The 20064-nt window shown below is 46.7% G+C and overlaps 1 protein-coding gene across 14 annotated transcripts; it reads left to right on the forward strand.

The window, feature by feature from the left end:
* The first annotated feature begins 1800 nt into the window (after positions 1–1800).
* On the forward strand, positions 1801–19986 carry LOC132462222 (myelin transcription factor 1-like). Of its 14 annotated transcripts, none has more exons than XM_060057792.1 (23): positions 1801–1938; positions 5279–5367; positions 5522–5576; positions 5734–5776; positions 5885–5953; positions 6294–6535; positions 6924–8267; positions 9404–9523; positions 10567–10657; positions 10960–11079; positions 11667–11884; positions 12249–12475; positions 12922–13173; positions 13552–13700; positions 14372–14434; positions 15147–15215; positions 15571–15633; positions 15761–15844; positions 16371–16607; positions 17053–17144; positions 17572–17675; positions 18000–18143; positions 18777–19986. In XM_060057792.1, exons 1-23 carry the CDS (start codon positions 1914–1916, stop codon positions 18918–18920), a joined length of 4044 nt encoding a protein of 1347 aa, XP_059913775.1. In that variant the 5' UTR covers positions 1801–1913; the 3' UTR covers positions 18921–19986. The 14 variants fall into 14 exon arrangements, with proteins under 14 accessions (XP_059913775.1, XP_059913777.1, XP_059913778.1 ...); XM_060057794.1 differs by having other exon boundaries at positions 18780–19986; XM_060057795.1 differs by having other exon boundaries at positions 16386–16607.
* The last annotated feature ends 78 nt before the right edge of the window (positions 19987–20064 follow it).

Here is a 20064-nt window from a genome sequence, read left to right on the forward strand (position 1 = left end):
ACTCTTTAGACACTCACAATTGTATATTCATATTTTTTCTATGCTTAAAAAATATACCCTAACCCTAACCCTAATCTTTAAACAAAAGGGAACAAGTTGCATACAAAACATACAGCGATAAACGTGTTACACACTTATTAGCACAAAACATTTCGTTTCTGGTTGATTTTCTCAAGCCTGTATAAAGGGACCAGCAGGATGAATGAGATTGTCTGTGCACGTTGTTAAAGTAGTGTCCACACCATCTGGTACTTTCTGGGCTGCTTAAGTATTCAAAGACTTATGAGTGAGCGCACAGTAGTCACTGTTTCAGAGAAAAGTTTTTTTAAAGTTGCACAAAGTTATTTATATAGAAATGGTTACATAAATAGATGTATTCTGATTGTCAATAAGTATTCAAAAACGTATTGACTGTCTCTATTTAATGTACCAAACGCGCAAAAAGCACAAAATGCTGCAAAAGTCCTGTGTTTTCCCCCCATTTAAGTTTTTTTTTAAATTTAAAACAAAATAAAAACGCTGTGCGTACATCCATTTCAAAAATACATATTCTGGCACGCCAATAACTATATAAAAAAAAGTCTTTATTACTGACTAAAATTAGAAGTTGAGTACATCTGCTTCAGCAGAAGGACATATTCTGGCATGACCTCCTCCAGATCTGCTCCTCTGCATTCAGTGGCCCTGCCTGCCGTCACGTAGCACACACTGGGGCCTCGCAGATGCCCTGGCCCCTGATCAGGGGCCCCTCGGGGCACGGGGGGGCCGGGGTTGTGTGTGTGTGTGTGTGTGTGTGTGTGTGTGTGTGTGTGTGTGTGTGTGTGTGTGTGTGTGTGTGTGTGTGTGTGTGTGTGTGTGTGTGTGTGTGTATGGGGAGAGGGGGCGGGGGGGGAATCATTATCTGCACTGCCATCTGTCATCAGGGAGCGACCAGAGCATCCAGCCCCGTCCACTAGGGTGAGAACCAACTCTCCGTGCACGTCGGCTGGACATATGCTCGGCTCCCAAAGTTAGTAAGCTCCACTTAGAGGGAGAGGGTGCGTGTGTGTGCGTGTGCGTGTGCGTGTGCGTGTGCGTGTGCGTGTGCGTGTGTGTGTGTGTGTGTGTGTGTGTGTGTGTGTGCGTGCGCCCACAGACACCACACAACAATGGAACTCAGGACAGCAGGCAGATAGGGACAACTTTTTATCCAACAATCAAAGCAGTGGCTGTGATAGAATGCCTGAGAAAAAGTATTGGAAACAAACACAAAAGTTATTTAGGCTATAGCCTTAGTTTATATGGATTCATTAAAAGTACATACTAGTGGCAACGGTCTAAACAGTGTAATTGTAAATACATAAATAAATTATTTACTATATGCAATAGTGTGTGTGTGCATGTGTGTGTGTGTGTATGTTTGTATCTATGTGTGTTTGCATCTGTGTGTTTGTATGTGTGTGTGTGTGTGTGTGTGTGTGTGTGTGTGTGTGTGTGTGTGTGTGTGTGTGTGTGTGTGTGTGTGTGTGTGTGTGTGTGTGTGTGTGTGTGTGTGTGTGTGTGTGTGTGTGTATGGGCGGGGGGGGGTATAGGTGCAAGGGTCACTGCCATAGGGTTTAGTTATCTAGGAGTAGTCCCAAGATTCGCTTGGGGGAAAAGTTGGTACTTTTACGTCTGACACGCTGGGGGAGACTGCGTCCCCTTTGTGGTGCGTTTCAATGGGCATTGTCTGGCCGAGCCGGCAGCGCGCCGCTCCCATTGGCTGGCGCGGTGAACAGCAACAAAAGAAGCAGAATCTGATTGGTCCATCTCAACAGCTGTCACCCACTACCCCCCTCCCCCGCTAAACTCTTCTCTAAGTTAGTTTCTAAAGTTTCTTGCGGTTGTTATTATTCAGAAGCGGTGTCCTGGAACAGACACCGACAACCGCCAACATGAAGTTGTGTAAAAGTTTTTTAGGTAAGTGTTTTCTTGCTTCCAAATCCGTATTATTGTCAGTTATAGCCTAGTGTGTTTTGGTTTGACGTCAAGGGGTTGCTGCACTGACTACATGGTCTTGTTTTTAAAAAGATATACTACTTTCGCGGACGGTTATCAGAAGGTAGCGTATTTATCATGAAGAGATATCATGAAGGCCTATATTCAATTGGATACAACAACAACAACAACAACAACAACAACAACAACAACAACAAAGGCTGATCATTAAGTGTAAACCTGTTATACAGCCACTCTCTGACCCGTGTACCGTTGTAAATAAGATGTGTATTTAAACCGTAGAAGGATTTGATGTAGGCACGGGTTCAACCCAGGCACAGGCAGCATGTCCTGGTGTCGCTGCCGGCTCAGACAGTTTGTTTTTGGACAAAGGAAAGTTTTTGTGTCGTCGGGGATTAGTGGCTCTTAGCGCCAGACGTCATACCCCGGCGTTAAGCTGTTATAAAGTTTTGGTGAGCAGAGGAGGGTAGGGTGGTTGGTGGGGGGTAGGAGGGGGGGTAGGGTGCGATTTCTGTCAAATGACTCCATCTGTTTGGCTCCGGTCCTGAGTGCCTCCTTCCCTCAGCCTATGTAATATTTATACAGTCCTCCTCCTCGGCGGATCCCGTCCATCTGGGCGCAGGGACAGATTCCCAGCTGCCCCTGAGCCAGTTACCGGGCAGACAAGAGAGGCACTCAGCCGTCCCAACTTTATGTCCTGCGATTTGAGACGGTGTGTTCACATGATTGCATTAGAATAAATTGGTAAAGTTTGTGGTGGTGTTTTGGATATGCTAAAGTCTGTGTGAGTGGCGAATGAATATTGGCTTGAATTATTTATGTCAGCCGCATTTTTAGCGTATCAGGCCATGTATGTCGACACCAATCTGTCCTAAGGTTATACTAGACTATAAGATCAGGGGGCGTGTGGTTTACTAATGGTTTAGCCTCGAACAAAGCCAAAGGTTTTGTGTGTATCCTGTAGGCCTATTGGAAATAGGGCTCACATTTTGACAACTTTATTGAGCTCGATGCTTTTCCTATGCCTTCTGTGACAAAGAGAAGTAAAGTCATGCATACAATGTGTACGCTTTCGTTGCTTTTATCCCAATTTTCAGTCGCTTTTGTTCCGGAAGGGCATAGAAGTAGTCGCTATGATCCAACTGTCCGAACGTACAGGGGGCGGTACCTTCCTCCGTTGCCAACCAATCATTGAGCCGAACGCACGTTGGTTGGTTACCTTTGTCCGTTGCAAAGCAATCCCTGAGTCCAACGCAAAGTAGGCGGTACCTATAATAATTATCCCCGCCCACCACCACGTCCGAACCCTTGGATCTTTGCTCCCTTAGTTGGACCGGAGCTACTGTCCATGGTGCTGAAACCACCAGAACAGCGGCATTGTAACTCTCCGGGGTGCTGAAGACCCCCGCCGCCGCCGGCTCCAAAGTCCCCAAACTAAGCATCGAGCCCATGAAAGGCAAAAAAAGTGACAGTAAACACGGTGGTTTTAAAATTACGCACAAAGACTTATGGCCCCCAGTATGTTGTCATGGTGGTTTGCGCTGGTGATGTCACAGTGTTGGGGGAGGGGTGTACAATCGTCTGTGAGAATATTTCCCTCTGACAAAGGCAAATGCAAGCCGGTGCCGATTAATAGGAAATCCGTTACATGGGGAATATAATAGCTCATAGGTGTCAACTTTTGGGATCCGTGCGCCGTGTGTGAAGCGATCGGTCTTTACGCACAGTGTGGGTTATTGTGATAAGGATGGTGCGGACCGGAGGTTGAAGGGAACACCGTGGAGCCTTTACAACGTTGAGCCCAAGTTGAGGTAGGACGATCAGATCAGGCCTGTGTTACTTGAAAAAAAACTTGCTCGGAATAGAACATTAGAGATCACCGTATTCCATAATGGTCTTAATGCAAGGCCTCTTTAAACTGTGTGCCATGGTTGTGTTTCTGTCGAACGACGCAGTTGTAGTCTTTTTTGGGGTTGTTGTTTTTTCAATGTACAATGATCGCTCGGGGGTTACGGTGATGATATTAACTGTCAGATTGAAAACCCCCAAAACAAACTTGGGTCGAATGTTTTATATTCTGAAGTGACTGTAGGGCGATGGGATAAAGATTGTTCGACTTTCTCGGTCGTTGTTGTGTAGAAATAATCCCAACTCTACTACGAGCTCGTCCTCAATCTACTGATTGGTCGAATCACTGTTTTATGGCTGGGTGAAAAATGAAAGGCCTCTCGTCCTGTTTATTTATAGTAACCTAGGCCGGAGCCTATCATGCATTTTAGGATGGCTTTTGGAAATGGGAACAGATCACGACTTTCCTCCAATTTGCCCCATGGACAAAATCAACATAGATAGGGTATATCGCCTCACTTTTATATCTTTATTGTTTTGTAACGGGATGGTGTGTGTAGATACACCGTCTTTACAACAATGTGTAACGGGGCTTTGATTGATGTGGATCTTCAAGTTCTACACACAGGCCTGCCGTTTATGTAACATTCTGGAAACGCTGCCGAGGCCGATTGTACTGCGTTTTGTGCGAACGTGTGTAGAGAATAGTAATCTTTGATTACATACCGGGAGCGATGGTCGAGGCCATACGTTTAAAGACCACCCACCCCTCATCCTCTCACCCTCCGGTTTTTTTTCTCCGTAAATGCAGTTCAGAGTAGCCAACCAGAGGGCCGGTTACAATTGACAAATATTAACGGGGGCCTGCTCACCTCAACCCCATTATCTTAGGCTAAATAAACTGCACAGAAAAGTTAAGTTATGAAAAAGTGTATTTGTATTTACTTATTTGAAATCCTAATGTGTGTAGCACAAATGAACATACTTAGTAAAAGTATTCAGAATAATAATACAAAACCCTATTCCACTGATATGTTCTAATATTTATTAATTTAGTTTATGCCATATTCCAAAGTATCTATGCTATGCTGTTTTGTGTGGATATTAGGGTTGTAATAACATACACTTTTTAAGTATTTATGCTATTGTTTAGGCTAATATTTCAAGTGTGACATCCACAAAATGTGATACTTATAAAGATTTGGTTTCAGTTTTGTTTCAAGATAAATAATGACATGCAGCGGTAGGCTCGCAGGCTTGCAGATGGCCTCTCTGGTTCCTGAAGACCCAACAGAGAGAGAGAAGAGCCAAGAACAGCGTGGATAGATGAGGGATATGAACACCGCTAAACCATTCTCATCGTGTTTCACTCAGGCTAACTGTTTTTAGGTTTCAGTTGGCAGTGTGTGTCTATGTAAGTGTTAATCGACCATTTTGTTTTCCTGGTCTTCAGAGAATGAGTTCAGGGGTCAACTGCTGAGCCAGCGGTGGAGCAGGGGAGAGACAATCAGCAAGTGGGAGAAACGGAGCCTAAGAATAAAGGTATTACAACCGTCTGTGTGTCTGTCTGTGTGTCTGTGTGCCTCTCTGACTGGGAGCCCCTCTTGCCGTCCGATCTTTTCTGTAGTGATTAAATATGTAAAAATAGATTGGAAAACAAGTAGAAAATCGCTTAATAATCTCCCTTCATCCTCAGATGAGCCAAGACGTCACAGAAACAAGAACAAGGACCCGGTCCAAAGGGGTCAGAGGTTAGTACACACACACACACACACACACACACACACACACACACACACACACACACACACACACACACACACACACACACTGTACTACAAATTCATATATGTGTATACTTTGCGTATTTATTCGTAACCATGTCTATAACCTCCCTCTTCCCATCAGTACCACTTGAAGTCGTCGGGCAGGAAATACGCCAGGAATTAAGGTGAGCGATTATGAAATGAGCTTCTTTTAGTAGACATGGAGCTGTGTGTTTGATGACTAGTGAGCTCAGAGACTGACTGAATGCTCCTCTGGGACTGTCCGTCCTCAGTAACAGCTGTCCAACGCCAGGATGCAACGGCAAGGGGCACGTCAGCGGCAGGTACTCGCGGCACAGAAGGTAGGACTACGTTCCTAACACATTTCATCATATTATCCTCCTTACATTTCTGTGATATTCCTCAACCATATTATAGCACCGGGCAAGCTGGTAATATGTATGTATGTATGCATATATATCTATACGTTTACCTTTGAGGGTTGTTTATCATTATCCTAGAAAATACAAAAATTATAAAAAATAATCCTTAAATGTAACATTATGGAATATCAGAATATGTTGGATTATTATCCAACCTTTCTAAAATACTCTTCTGTGATTATTCAAGAATATAGTCACCAAACCAAAAAATTCCAGCCCCCAGAGTGAGTCACACTTATCCCCGCCCCCTTTTTTCCAGCGTACTGGGATGTCCAATCGTGAAGAAGAGGAAGATGGAGGAGGCAGAGGCAGAAGAGAACCAGGCCAGCCCCAAGAAAAGGAGCCAGCCGCTGAAGCTAGTCATGGACGAGGGCTTCAACGCGGAGAGCGACGCCGGCAGCGAGCCCGAGGAGAAGGAGGAGGTGTTGGAGGAGGAGGAAGAGGAGCAGAAGGACAAGAAGTCGAACAAAATGAAACGGTCGATCGAAGAGTCGATGAAAGGTGAGCGAAGTCACCTCCGATGTTGATAAAGCCTTTCAGCTTGTGTCTCTCCAAATATGGGCAGCACCTGGATGGAGCGATCCCTCTTCCGAGCTCCTTGTTCAGGTTCGGTGGTTGTCTGTTGCCTTCCTCTGGCGGGGTTAACGGTTAGAGGGGTTTCATGTCATGCGGGCCCTCTCAGACTCTAACTTCGATTAAGGGCGATATAAACAAGATTAGCTCGATAAATGTTCAAGAAAGTATTACAAAGACGTTTGAGGTTTGAACTGTTACTTTCCTGGTATCATTCTTAGTTGTGTTTTTATTGACTTTATTGACGATTTAGTGTCCGTACTCGTCTTCCATACTCTGTGGCCGTTCTCCTCTCACTGTTTCCTCGCCCTTCCAGAGGACAGCAAAACGCCGTCGATGTCTGAGTGCACCTCCTCCCCTGGAGAGGAGCACCAGAGCGAGGACCTCCTCACGGAGTCAGCCCCCGCCGCCGCCGCCCAGGAGGAGGTCCCCGCTAAAGACAGCGCCCAGGAGGAGGTGGCCCAGGCGCGGGAGGAGTCCGTCCCAGAGCTCCAGGCCGTCCCAGAGCTCCAGGCCGTCCCAGAGCCGCAGGAGGAGCAGGAGGAAGAGTGGCAGGAGCAGGCGGTGGAGGAGGAGGAGGAGAAACAGGAAACGGAAGACAACCCCCCTCACGTCGGGCCACTGGTTCAGATGAGCACGGGGGAGCATACGAAAGAGGAAGAGGAGGAGGAGGAGGAGGAGGAGACGAAGGAGGCGGCGAGCGAAGGCATGGAGGAGGTGGAGAGGCACTTTGTGAGCCAGGAGAACTCGGACCACCAGTACTCCAGTGGTAACTACAAACAGCCTCCGGCCCCCGAACCAGAGGAGAAGGAGGAGGTGCAGGAGAGGAAGGAGGAGGAGGAGGAGGAGGAGGAGGAAGAGGAGGAGGAGGTGGAAGAGGAGAGGGAGAAAGAGGTGGAGGTGGAGGTGGCGGAGCAGAAGGAGACAATTGAAGAGGCCGAAGCTCCACGACCGTTGAGTCCACCAACTCAGGGAATCACCGCTGCAGAGGAGGAGGAGGAGGAGGAGGAGGAAGAGGAGGAGGAAGAGGAGGAGGAGGAGGAGGAGGTACTCAGGGAGGAAAGGGTGCTCAGCCCCTCGACACAGGAGGAAGAGGAGCAGGTAGCAGGCGAGGAGGAAGAGGAAGAGGAGGAGCAAGACGAGGAGGAGGAGGAGGAAGAGGAGAGAGAGGAGGAACTGATGCAGCACAAGGACGCCCGCAACGTGGTAGAACAGGAAGAGGAGGAGGAAGAGGAGGAGGAGGAGGAAGAGGAGGAGGAGGAAGAGGAGGAGGAGCGACACTCACACAAAGCCTCCCCCACCACCGTGCTCATAGAGGTCCGCTCCGACGCCGACGATGACGAGGACGAGATCGAGGCGGAGGCGGGAGCGGAGGAGGACGAGGAGGAGGAAGAGGAGGAGGAAGAGGAGGAGGAGGAAGAGGAGGACCACGTGTCGGACGGCTCGGGGGTGACGGACGACTCGGAGAACTGGGACATGACGCGGGGGAACCTGGGGCTCCTGGAGCAGGCCATCGCCATGAAGGCCGGGGAGGTGCGGGCGCCCCAGGAGGGCGGCAGCTCCCCGGACTACCAGCCGCACCACAGCCCCTCCCAGAGGACCTCCAGCAACGCCTCCGACCAGCTGGGGGCCGCTCGCCGCGCTGGGGCCACCAGCAAGGGTACTACTGCTATACTACTGCTATACTACTGCTATACTACTGCTATACTACTGCTATACTACTGCTATACTACTGCTATACTACTACTATACTACTGCTATACTACTGCTATACTACTACTACTGCTATACTACTGCTATACTACTGCTATACTACTACTGCTATACTACTGCTATACTACTGCTATACTACTGCTATTCTACTACTACTGTTATACTACTGCTATACTACTACTACTATACTACTGCTATACTACCGCTATATTACCGGTATACTACCGCTATACTACTACTATACTACTGCTCTAACGCTGTAATATCACCACAATACTACTGCTATACTACTGCTATACTACTGCTCTAACGCTGTAATATCACTACTATACTACTGCTCTAACGCTGTAATCTCACTACAATACTACTGATCTAACGCTGTAATATCACTACAATACTACTGCTCTAACGCTGTAATATCACTACAATACTACTGCTCTAACGCTGTAATATCACTACAATACTACTGCTCTAACGCTGTAATATCACTACAATACTACTGCTCTAACGCTGTAATATCACTACAATACTACTGCTCTAATACTACAGTTCTACTACTATATTTCTGTTCTTTAAAACAATACAATATGAATACAACGCTACTTCAATACTACTATAATACTAGTACTATAATACTTTAATCCTACTACAATACTTCTGCTTTAATACTATACTACTACTACAAAACTACTACAATGCTACTACTATAATGCTATAATACTGCTACTAGAATGCTATATTATTACTGCTTTATTACTATGATCCTACTATAATGCTACTACTAGAATACTACTGCTATAATACTAGAATACTACTGCAATACTACTACCACTACTACTTTAATACTATGACAAAACAATTGCTATAATACTGTAATACTAATACAATACTACCCTCTACCCCTATAATGCTGTATTACTACAATTATACTAATACCACTACTACTATAATACTGTAATACTACTACAATACTACCACCTCTACCCCTATAATACTCTAATGATGCTAACTTTAGTGCTTGGAAGCTGTTCCGTTTGACTGACCATGAACGTGTCTCCCCTCTCCTCTCTCCTAACCATGCAGACAAGAAGGAGGTCAAGTGCCCCACCCCAGGGTGCGACGGGACGGGCCACGTCACCGGCCTGTACCCCCACCACCGGAGCCTGTCCGGCTGCCCCCACAAGGACCGCATCCCCCCCGAGAGTGAGTGACTCACTGTCCCCGCTTCTATCCTCACTAGTATCCTCACTAGTATCCTCACTACTATCCTCCCTATCCTCGCTTCTATCCTCGCTTCTATCCTCACTACTATCCTCCCTATCCTCGCTTCTATCCTCACTACTATCCTCCCTATCCTCGCTTCTATCCTCCCTATCCTCGCTTCTATCCTCACTACTATCCTCCGTATCCTCGCTTCTATCCTCCCTATCCTCGCTTCTATCCTCACTACTATCCTCCCTATCCTCGCTTCTATCCTCCCTATCCTCGCTTCTATCCTCGCTACTATCCTCCCTATCCTCACTACTATCCTCCCTATCCTCGCTTCTATCCTCCCTATCCTCGCTTCTATCCTCACTACTATCCTCCCTATCCTCGCTTCTATCCTCCCTATCCTCGCTTCTATCCTCACTACTATCCTCCCTATCCTCGCTTCTATCCTCCCTATCCTCGCTTCTATCCTCACTACTATCCTCCGTATCCTCGCTTCTATCCTCACTATCCTCACTAGTATCCTCACTAGTATCCTCACTAGTATCCTCACTAGTATCCTCACTTCTATCCCAGTGGCGCATTGCATCACATTAACTGATTATGAGTATTTCACTTTTGGCCTCCAATCATTTGGCAGTCTGTTACGTCTGTGTGTACAGGATTATTTACACAAGACGCTTCAAACCTTTGGAGAAACCTGGTTTTAATCCAATAGCTCCATCTTATAAAGTAGCTCCCATCCCAGTAGGGTCCTGTCCTCATGGGGCAGAACCAGTGCCTCTGGTGCGACGCTGTTCAAACTCAGAATCCGAATCCGAATTACAATCAGGATTGCTTTTATCACATCGTATTGTACATAAGTACACAAGAGTAAAATTCTAAGGCTTCATTCCTCAACAGCCATAAACCGTGTCCGTGACATATGGGCAGCAAGACAAGATAAAGTAAATAATAATAATAAAATATGTTGTTTGATGGAAATGGATCCTCTGTCTCCTTATGTGCCGTGTTGCTGTCCTCCACCTCTCCTGTAGTCCTGGCCATGCATGAGAACGTGCTCAAGTGTCCCACTCCAGGATGCACGGGCCAGGGTCACGTGAACAGCAACCGCAACACACATCGCAGGTGAGTCGCACAGCAGGGTGCATGCACGCGCACACACACACACTCACATACACACACACATGCACACACACGCAAACAAAATCACTCACACACACACACAAACACACATGCAATACATACATTAAAGCTAGTTATACTTGACATGGTGTTGTGCCTATTGTTGAAACACACAAGTTAATAAATTCACAGACACATTGTAAACGTTTGTCTCTCTCTCTCTCTCACCCCCTCTCTCTCTCCCTCCCCCCTCTCTCTCTCCCTCCCCCCTCTCTCTCTCCCTCCCCCCTCTCTCTCTCTCTCAGTCTGTCGGGCTGTCCGATCGCAGCGGCCTCCAAGCTGAACAAGACCCACGAGAAGCCGGTCCTGAGCCAGGCCTCACCCAGCGAAGCCTCCACCACCGCCAACTCGGACCGCGTGCTCAGGTGAGGAGCGCTGCAGCGAGCGGATCATGTTCTCCTTACCTCTGAAAGCTTACACCGACGGGACGCTGGGGTGGATACAGCTGGTCGGTCAGGGCTGATCCTAGGCCTGGGTGTTAGGTTAGACAAGGGGAACTTTGTTCATTGAGAGTCTGAAGAGGCCGGAGGGCAGTTGTACCTTGGGGGCGATGGGGTTTAGGTAAGGCCAGGCAACTTTATTTAAATTGCACCTTTCATGCACGAGGCAATCTCAAAGTGCTTCAAGTAGAAACATTGTCGTACAATAAAATAATAAAATAAAATAGATAAGTAAAAGAAAACAATCGCAATGTAAATGGGGTTTAGGGTTGTTTAATGTGGGTCTGTGAAGCCCTTTGAGACTTACCAGTGATAAGTTGATCAAAATTTACTGGAAAAGATAGATACCCAATAGAAAGGGACCACATACAGTAGGGGGTCTCTTTCAGCTCAATTTGTCAGAGCACGGCATCACACCAGTGCAACGTTGTAGTAGGTCTTCCATTCGGGTATCGAGCCCAGTACCTTTCAGCCGGCCGTCACTCACCCCTTTCCCCCGTTGCTCCTTCCAGGCCCATGTGCTTCGTGAAGCAGCTGGAGATCCCCCAGTACGGCAGCTACCGACCCAACATGGTGCCGGCCACGCCCCGCGCCAACCTGGCCAAGGAGCTGGAGAAGTACTCCAAGGTGTCCTTCGACTACGCCAGCTTCGACGTGCAGGTGTTCGGGAAGCCCATGCTGGTCCCCAAGATGCCCGGCTCCGGAGAGTCGTCACCCAAAGCCTTTAAATGTAAGCATGAATTAAGACCCTGTGCTCTATTGGAGGGCAGGGAGGTTCATGTCTCAGGGGCTCAGATGTCTCGATTGAGATCGGTGTTTCATTTGAACCTTAACAGACTCGCTCGCTTACTAAATGCTGTGAACTGAGACGTTGTGATTGTGACTTTTTGAAAGAAACTGTCATTGTTTCAGAAGGCAAACAGTATTAGCCACACGTTACTTTGCCACACGGTTTTAAAGTTGGCTTCACTGCCCAATCTAAAGCGTGCAAACACTTATGTTTGACTTCGGCTCCATTCCCCCCTCTGTGTGTCTGACCTTCGGCTCCATTCCCCCCACTGTGTGTCTGACTTTCGGCTCCATTCCCCCCTCAGCCAAGCCGTTCCCGAAGGCCTCCTCCCCCAGCCACAGCCTGTCCGGCGGCTACGCTAAGAGCGCCTCCTCGGCCTCCTCGTCCTCCAGCGGCTACGACTACAGCCACGACGCCGAGGCCGCGCACATGGCCGCCACCGCCATCCTCAACCTGTCCACGCGCTGCTGGGAGCGGCCCGAGAACCTCAGCAACAAGACGCCCACGGAGAACGACAGCAACGACGGCAAGGTAGCTAGCCAGCTAACCCGCTAACGGATCAGCTGTGGTGAAGCGGAGGTCCCGGCATGGGTTTTCGTTTGCCTTTTTTTTACCTACAGAATGTCCACGGAACCAGCTCACTGATTAGATGTGTGATTGTGGATATTCTGGGATGGATTTACCCACACAAATTTGATTTTATCCATATCATCTCCAAGGAGCAAGGTAGCAATGATTACGATGTAGCTAACCCGCTAACAAGCTGCTTCACTGCTGTGTGATAGTGGATATTCTGGGATAGATTTCCCTGCTCAAATATGATTTCATTACATTTCATAACGTGATAATGTCATTTTATCCATATTATGTCCAGGTAGCACGTAGCAATGATAGCAAGGTAGCTAACCCGCTAACCTCCGGACAGATCGTTGATATTACACATCATTCAAAATAACGTCAAACAAATCACTTTGTAGACTGAGCGTCCCACCCTGACCCCCCAGGAGACGGACATCGAGGTGGACGAGAACGGCACCCTGGACCTGAGCATGAAGAAGGCCAAGAAGGAGGGCGGGCAGTCGCCCCACCCTTCCTCCTCCCCCTCCACCTCCTCCCACTCCTCCCAGCACCTCAGGGACTCCGCCGCCCAGGGCAACGCCCAGGTGGAGTGGGAGGAGCCTCTGGACTTCACCAAGCCCAGCGGCGCCAAGGAGGATGAGCCAGACGAGGTAGGCAGCCGGTGGGAGGCGGGACTTCCTGGGGGTTTCGAAAGTAAAAGCCCCCCTTGGTATTTTGACTCCACTTATTACGTGTGAGTTCTGCAGAGCTCATGTGTGCTTTCGATGAGCAACATAGGAGGACTTAAATATTAATATACTTAAAATCGATGCCTGATATTTTTAGTTATTGGCATTATTAGTTATTTATAAAGCAGGCGCTTTCATCCAGAGACATACAGTGATACCTATTGTCGAATACAGTACACACACACACACGTGTACACACACATACACGCACACACATATGCACACACACACACGCGCAAACACACAGCAGCAGTGAACAATAATATCAACTCTTTTTCAATCTTTCATACCTTTTCTAAGATGGAGTACGCGCCACCCTCTTACACGTCTTCGGACGGGGAGGAAGAGGACCGGGACAGTCTGAGGGAGAGGAAGTACCCCGGGGAGGTCACCACCGGCACCTACAAGGTCAAGGCGTCCCCAAAGGACAGCAAGAAGGAGGTCCTCATGTAAGTCCCCGCCCGCTGGCCGCTTCTCCACACTGCACCCAATCTGAGATCTTCTAACCTAACCATTGATACATTTCTGTGTTTTCCATAGGCAAGCTTAAACTTTTCAAGTTCAAGTTTGTTGCAATGGTAGCAGCGAAAAAATAACTAATTATAAATAATTTCAATATGTATATATATAAAAATTAATAAATCACCAAGGGAAATACAAACCCTATCCAGAGTGGAACACATAACTTCATACATATAATTATCTGGGATTTACCATAAAGAGAAACCAAACACTGAAATCAAACCGTACATTGACAGCACCGTCGATACAGTCTGCATGGCAAAGCGACATTCATTTGAAACCTACCAGAAAAAACAACTGCATTACCTGTACTTCACCAGAGGTGGTGCTGTTCCTGTGGTTTGATTTTTAAGTGTTTGGTTGCTCTTTAACCTAAACCCCCGACGAAATGTCTCATTGTTGTCAACGTCTCAAGGTAGTACATTTAGTTTGGCCACGCCAACGCCCCTTTTCTGGCATGAATGAAGATATCTGATGAAGGAGGAAGAAGTGCTAAAATGTAACTGAAAACAACAACAACAACAACGACTATAAGGCTCGCTGACGAAGTAGACGATTTGACTGATTTGAACACTTCTCATTTGACATTGACATCTAGATGCCCCACACCAGGCTGTGACGGTAGTGGACACATTACAGGGAACTACGCCTCACACCGTAGGTAAGACACCCCTCAAGCCCAAAAGAGAACGCCAAAAAGAAGAACTCGTCTTTTTAGTGTTTTTCACTTTTGTCATCAAACCTTCTTATTGAGATGATTGGGGGAGGGGAGGAGGGGAGGGGGTGATGGTGGGGGAGGATAGTCTGGTGGGGTGGGGTGCTTGACTCCCAGCCGAAAGGTTCTGGGTTCATTGCCCAAATGAGTTCTTCTGGTAGGTCTCCGAGAGCAGATTGCCTACCCTCTACCCACTCCTCCTGAACTATTGCATGCCTACTCACCTCTACAGCTGAATATGAATCTGAAATAAATCTACTCAGCTTCTCTCCCTCTCTCTCTCCCTCTCTTTCTCTCTGTCTCGCTCACAATGTGTTCATCTTTCTTTGGTTGTTGAAGAGTTACCAAACCTCTGAAATCAAATCACAGGGATAGTGCGCCCCCCTCTGGTGAAACAGGGGTCACTGCAACTGCTGTTACTACAATCGCGTTTGGCGGAACCAGTTCAAGCCCAAATAGAAAAGCTTTTGATTTTGATATGGATTTTGATGCTGTCCCTGTGTTATGATTTTCGGTTACTGTTTAAGGTGCCTGAGCTTTATTCTCTTTTTCGCGTTTCACAAGTGGGACCCTCAATCTGAATCTCGTTTTCTTTATATTACTCCTCTCTTACTCCCCTTTGATTTCTTAACTCTTCCACTCTGAACTTATCTTCCAGTCTGTCTGGCTGTCCACTCGCCGATAAATCTCTTCGGACCCTCATGGCGGCCCACACTGCTGAACTGAAGTATGTTTGCTCTATCTTCTTGGTCCCTTTTCCTTTTCCGTTCTTCCCCTGCCACCGATGGAACAGCTGATGCACTTCTCTGTAGCCAAGGCGACCACTACTGTCTCACCGTTTCCTTTACAGTTTCCGTTTCAGTTTCAGTTTCACTTTACTCACTTAATAATCCAAATCGGCTGATCCAATATGAAATAAAGAACGCATCACAAAGAATTTCTTTTGTTTGACAGTCAGAAATCGCTAACAAACGTAACTGGGCCAATAGATGTGAAATACAATGAAGGCGGCTGCCATCACTATCAAGTGAATGAAAGCAGATATTTAAACGGCCCCTAACCTATGCCTCGTTCTTTCCAAGGTGTCCGACGCAGGGGTGCGATGGATCAGGACACATCACGGGGAACTATGCCTCCCACAGAAGGTACGACATTCCCCAAGGTCTAAATAAATGAAAACACGCGAGAATTAAAATACATCATTTGAAGTCTTTTGAGACAGTCCCTAGACATGTTCTCACGGTCCCTGTGCTTTGTGTTTCTGCTCCTCAGTCTGTCCGGATGCCCGCGTGCCAAGAAAGGAGGCCTGAAGACCACGCCCACCAAGGATGACAAGGACGACTCTGAGCTGCTGAGGTTGGTTCATGATCCTCCTCTTCTTCATAAAAAATACTCTTCATCAACAAATCTCCAACCACCATTCAGCATGTGTTCACCATTACAAAGACACCCCTGTGGAACCGCCACTGCCGCTCAGACGGGCTCTGTGCCTCTTGCTTTTAGTGTTGAGGACAATTAACGTCACGGCAACATGTAATGGCGATGTCGTCTTGAGGTCTCGGGTAACGTCACTATGATGTGATGGGTTGCGTCACGCTGGCGTCACAACGCCGTCGTAGGGATGATGTCACCGTGATGTCTCGGCGAACGTCACTGCGGTGTCATGGGCTGTGTCAAGGTGACGTCACAGTGACATCACTGTGACGTCGTCACAATGATGAGGAGCTCGATAGAATGTCACCGTGACGTCACGGGTTACGTCACCACGACACATCACGAGGGGGGGGGGGGGGGGGGGGGGCGCGAAGGGGTCACACGAGGGGACGTAGCGACGGCGTGGCGAGGGCGCCCCCGCGATGAGGACGTCACGATGACGATGTAGCAATGTCCCCCCCAGGTGCCCCGTGCCCGGCTGCGACAGCCTGGGCCACATCAGCGGGAAGTACGCCACGCACCGCAGCGCCTACGGCTGCCCGCTGGCGGCGCGGCGCCAGAAGGAGGGGCTCCTGAACGGGGCCCCCTTCTCCTGGAAGGCCTTCAAGACCGAGGGCCCCACCTGCCCCACGCCCGGCTGCGACGGCTCGGGACACGCCAACGGCAGCTTCCTCACCCACCGCAGGTGAGACACCCCCCCCCCCAGCTTCCCCCCCCCAACCCCCACCACCGCTGACGACCTACTTTCCTTACTTGTTGACGTTGTTGTTGTTGTTGTTGTTGTTGTTCATCTTCTCCTTCTTCTTGTATTTTGAAGAACAAAGGTTTTTTCTTTTTTTGTCAAACAGCCAAATTCAGGCCGCTATTTTTAAATGTAGTAACAGGTGGGAAAGCACAAACGAGCAGTTATGTGTTAAGTTGTGAACTATTTCGTTTTTATGTTTAACAAAATATTACATTTTTGCCCGTGTTTTGATCCTCCTGTTGGGGACGTCTTAGACTCTACATTGTCGCCGAATAGCTATGAACCTCTCTGTCTGTACTTAATGTCTGACCACCATTTACTCTACGGCTCTATTGCTAACTTATTTTCTCCTTTCGTCTCCTTCCGGTTCCTTCTGCTCCACCAGTCTCTCAGGTTGCCCCAGAGCGTCGGCGAACAAGAAGAGGACCAAGTTCCCCGGAGACGAGTACATCACGGCTAAATTCAGAGCCAGCGATGGTAAGAGAGACTAGGGTGGCCATTGCAACGCCCTGATGCATGTTACAGTGCCACACTGTGGCCGTGTGGTATATTACAAAAACACAGGAGGGCCCTTTTGACATCAATCTGCACAGAGGGACACAGACACACTGCCTACCAAAGCACACCAAACTAAAAATAGCTTTTAGGATGATGATGCTTTGGATCGATAACTCTCAGATAAGCATGAAAACCATTAAAACAGTCTAAGAAAGACAGACCTACTGGCTAACGAGTAGATTGATTTAGTTAAAGTGTTCTTATTGCACCCATGGTTCTCTTAGTCCAGAAAAACTGCATGTTTACTAATTGCATCCTGGTTCTTGTAGTCCTGAGAATCAAGTTTTCTGATTGCACATAGTCCTGAACTACCGCAATTGTTCTAACGGCACCATGGTTCTTGTAGTTCTGGACAACGACGAGGATATCAAGCAGCTCAACAAGGAGATCAACGACCTGAGTGATTCCAACTCGGAGATGGAGGCGGACATGATGAACATGCACGACCAGGTCAGTACAGGACAAGAACTATTCCATTCTACTACCATGTAACCACCACATTACTTCATAACAGCCTCAGTGAATTGAATAACATTATACATGAATAGTATGTCCTCGTGTTTTTTAAATAACTGTTACCCAAATTTCAATACCATATATAACAGTAAGTAAAAAATATGCCAAATGCTATATTTATTTGGTGTGGATACAATACCAATAAAAATATAATAAGCCAGAGCCTTACTTTTAGCTAGAGGATATTGCTGCTGCTCCCTCTCTCTTATGAGATCCTTTGGTTTTTGTCCTGATTGGGTTTTCGTGGCTCATCTCCAGATCTCGTCCATGGAGAAGAACCTGCAGAGCATGGAGGAGGAGAACGAGCAGATCGAGGAGAGGAACGAGACCCTGTTCATGGAGCTGTCGGGTCTCAGCCAGGTGCTGATCCGAAGCCTGGCCAACATCCGTCTGCCCAGCATGGTGAGTCCAACACACACACAATGGTGTGTCTGAGGCCTGAACCAGTGCGGGACTCGAGTCTTATTTTCGAAGCAAAGATTCTCAAACCTAATTGGCCAAAGTGAACCACCGACGCGGTGGTTCACTTTGGCCAATTAGGTTTGAGATTCTTCGCTTCGAAAATAAGACTTGAGTCGTATACGAAGTGGGCAAGAGAATAAGTCCCCACTACAGGGGAGTTCTGTGTGCTTTGCCCAAGTAAAAACGATTTTATTCTATTTATTTTTTGTGACGCGCTTCAAATATGAGTGATCTCGGAATTCGCAGGTAATATGCTTTGGGCTTTAGAAAAGATGTACTGCATTTATTAATCCTGGTAAATCAGGGTATTAGCACTGGGGATTCACTCCCAACACTGCTGGGAGATGCACAAGCAGCATCCCCACACAAAGTGTGCATGTATGGCCTGAATACACACACCAAGAACGCAAGGGGCATGTATTTTTTCTCGAATTGCGAAAAAAAATTGACAAAATCGACATGGAACTTTAACAAAATATTCATCAGCTATCACACTCAACCCCCAAACACCCATTGGCTAACAGTCGAGGTTGCAAATCGTATTTTTCAACATGCGCTTCCCTCGTCTTCCAGCAGGAGCCGCTGTCCGAGCAGAACTTCGACAGTTACGTGGACACGCTGACGCACATGTTTACCAACAAGGACTGCTACCAGAACCCAGAGAACCGGGCGCTGCTGGAGTCCATCAACCAGGCGGTGAAGGGCATCGAGGTTTAACAGGCTAGAAGAAAAAAAATAAAGGGCGGGAAAATCAAAAATGCTAAGCTAAAATGCTAATATGCTAAGCTACGATAAAATGAGGGAAAGACTGTAAGAAAAAGAGAGGAGACAGGCACTGCGGTTGGGTAGGCATGCCACATACATTCATCTCTTTTTTGTTTGCTCTTTTTGAAAGACTTAATTTATTATCATTTGGGAAGCGAAAAAGTTGTTGTGGTGTTCGTTGTCATTTGTTTCCTGTTTGCATGTTGATTTGTGACGAGACGAGTGCAAGTATGTAAAAGTGTAAAAGGGTGAGTTTGGGTGTAATTGTGCATGCTGGCACACGCGATCTTCATAAAAGTGTTCATGTGAGCTGCAGCGTATGGAAAGCGATGGGTACGAAGAATAAGTACAGAACAAAAAGTCGTATTCTGTTAGCTAGTGAACATATCTCATTCACTTTAGTAATGTTGATGATGGTAGTGATGTTTGCACTTGAACCACTAGTGTGTAGAAGGATTCTACTATTGCTGTTATCTATTTGAGTCCGTTGGGGAAAAAAGTCTTGTTTTTATGAATATACGTTATTTATTCATGTATGCTTTTTGTTTTAATTTAAGCCTATTTATTATTCATTATCTATTTATTGACTTTTTATTTAAAAAAAAAAAACGATGCTTAAGATGTTTTTAAATGGCCGCTAAGAGAAGGAGGTTGTTTCCTCTGTTTTGTTGAATAAAGAGGAAATATTTTAAGATATCAACTATTAATTATTTTATATAGCTTATTATTTATTTGAAATACTGGGATCTTTTTAAGTGCAAATATTTTGTAATGAACGATTTTTGATAATTTTCTAAAGAGTTTTCGTTTATATGATTTTTGTTTTTAATTCCTTAAACTATTTCGACACCCGTAATGAATTGGGAACTATCTGTGTTATATATTTAATATTTATTTGGTGATGATGAAGAACAAATTGATGGTGTATATTTATTTTGTATTGTCTATGTGTTAATGATGACTGTGTGTGGATTTGTCTTTCATTTGCTCTGAAAATAAAGGAATAATGACAGTGAAAGTGTACTACTCCTATATCATATATCACATATCCCATATCATACAGTCATATCATATATTAAATCATGTCAATATGTCA

Source organism: Gadus macrocephalus, chromosome 1, assembly GCF_031168955.1.
Source record: "Gadus macrocephalus chromosome 1, ASM3116895v1".
Taxonomy (NCBI): Eukaryota; Metazoa; Chordata; class Actinopteri; order Gadiformes; family Gadidae; genus Gadus; species Gadus macrocephalus.

What these genes read in the sequence shown, in the direction of transcription:
- LOC132462222 (XM_060057792.1), top strand. Translation starts at nt 1,914, where the DNA reads ATGAAGTTGTGTAAAAGTTTTTTAG. An exon ending in AGCAAGAAGGAGGTCCTCAT is followed by an intron (nt 13,701 to 14,371) that starts GTAAGTCCCCGC and finishes ATTGACATCTAG; the next exon opens with ATGCCCCACACCAGGCTGTG. An exon ending in GACGACTCTGAGCTGCTGAG is followed by an intron (nt 15,845 to 16,370) that starts GTTGGTTCATGA and finishes ATGACGATGTAG; the next exon opens with CAATGTCCCCCCCAGGTGCC.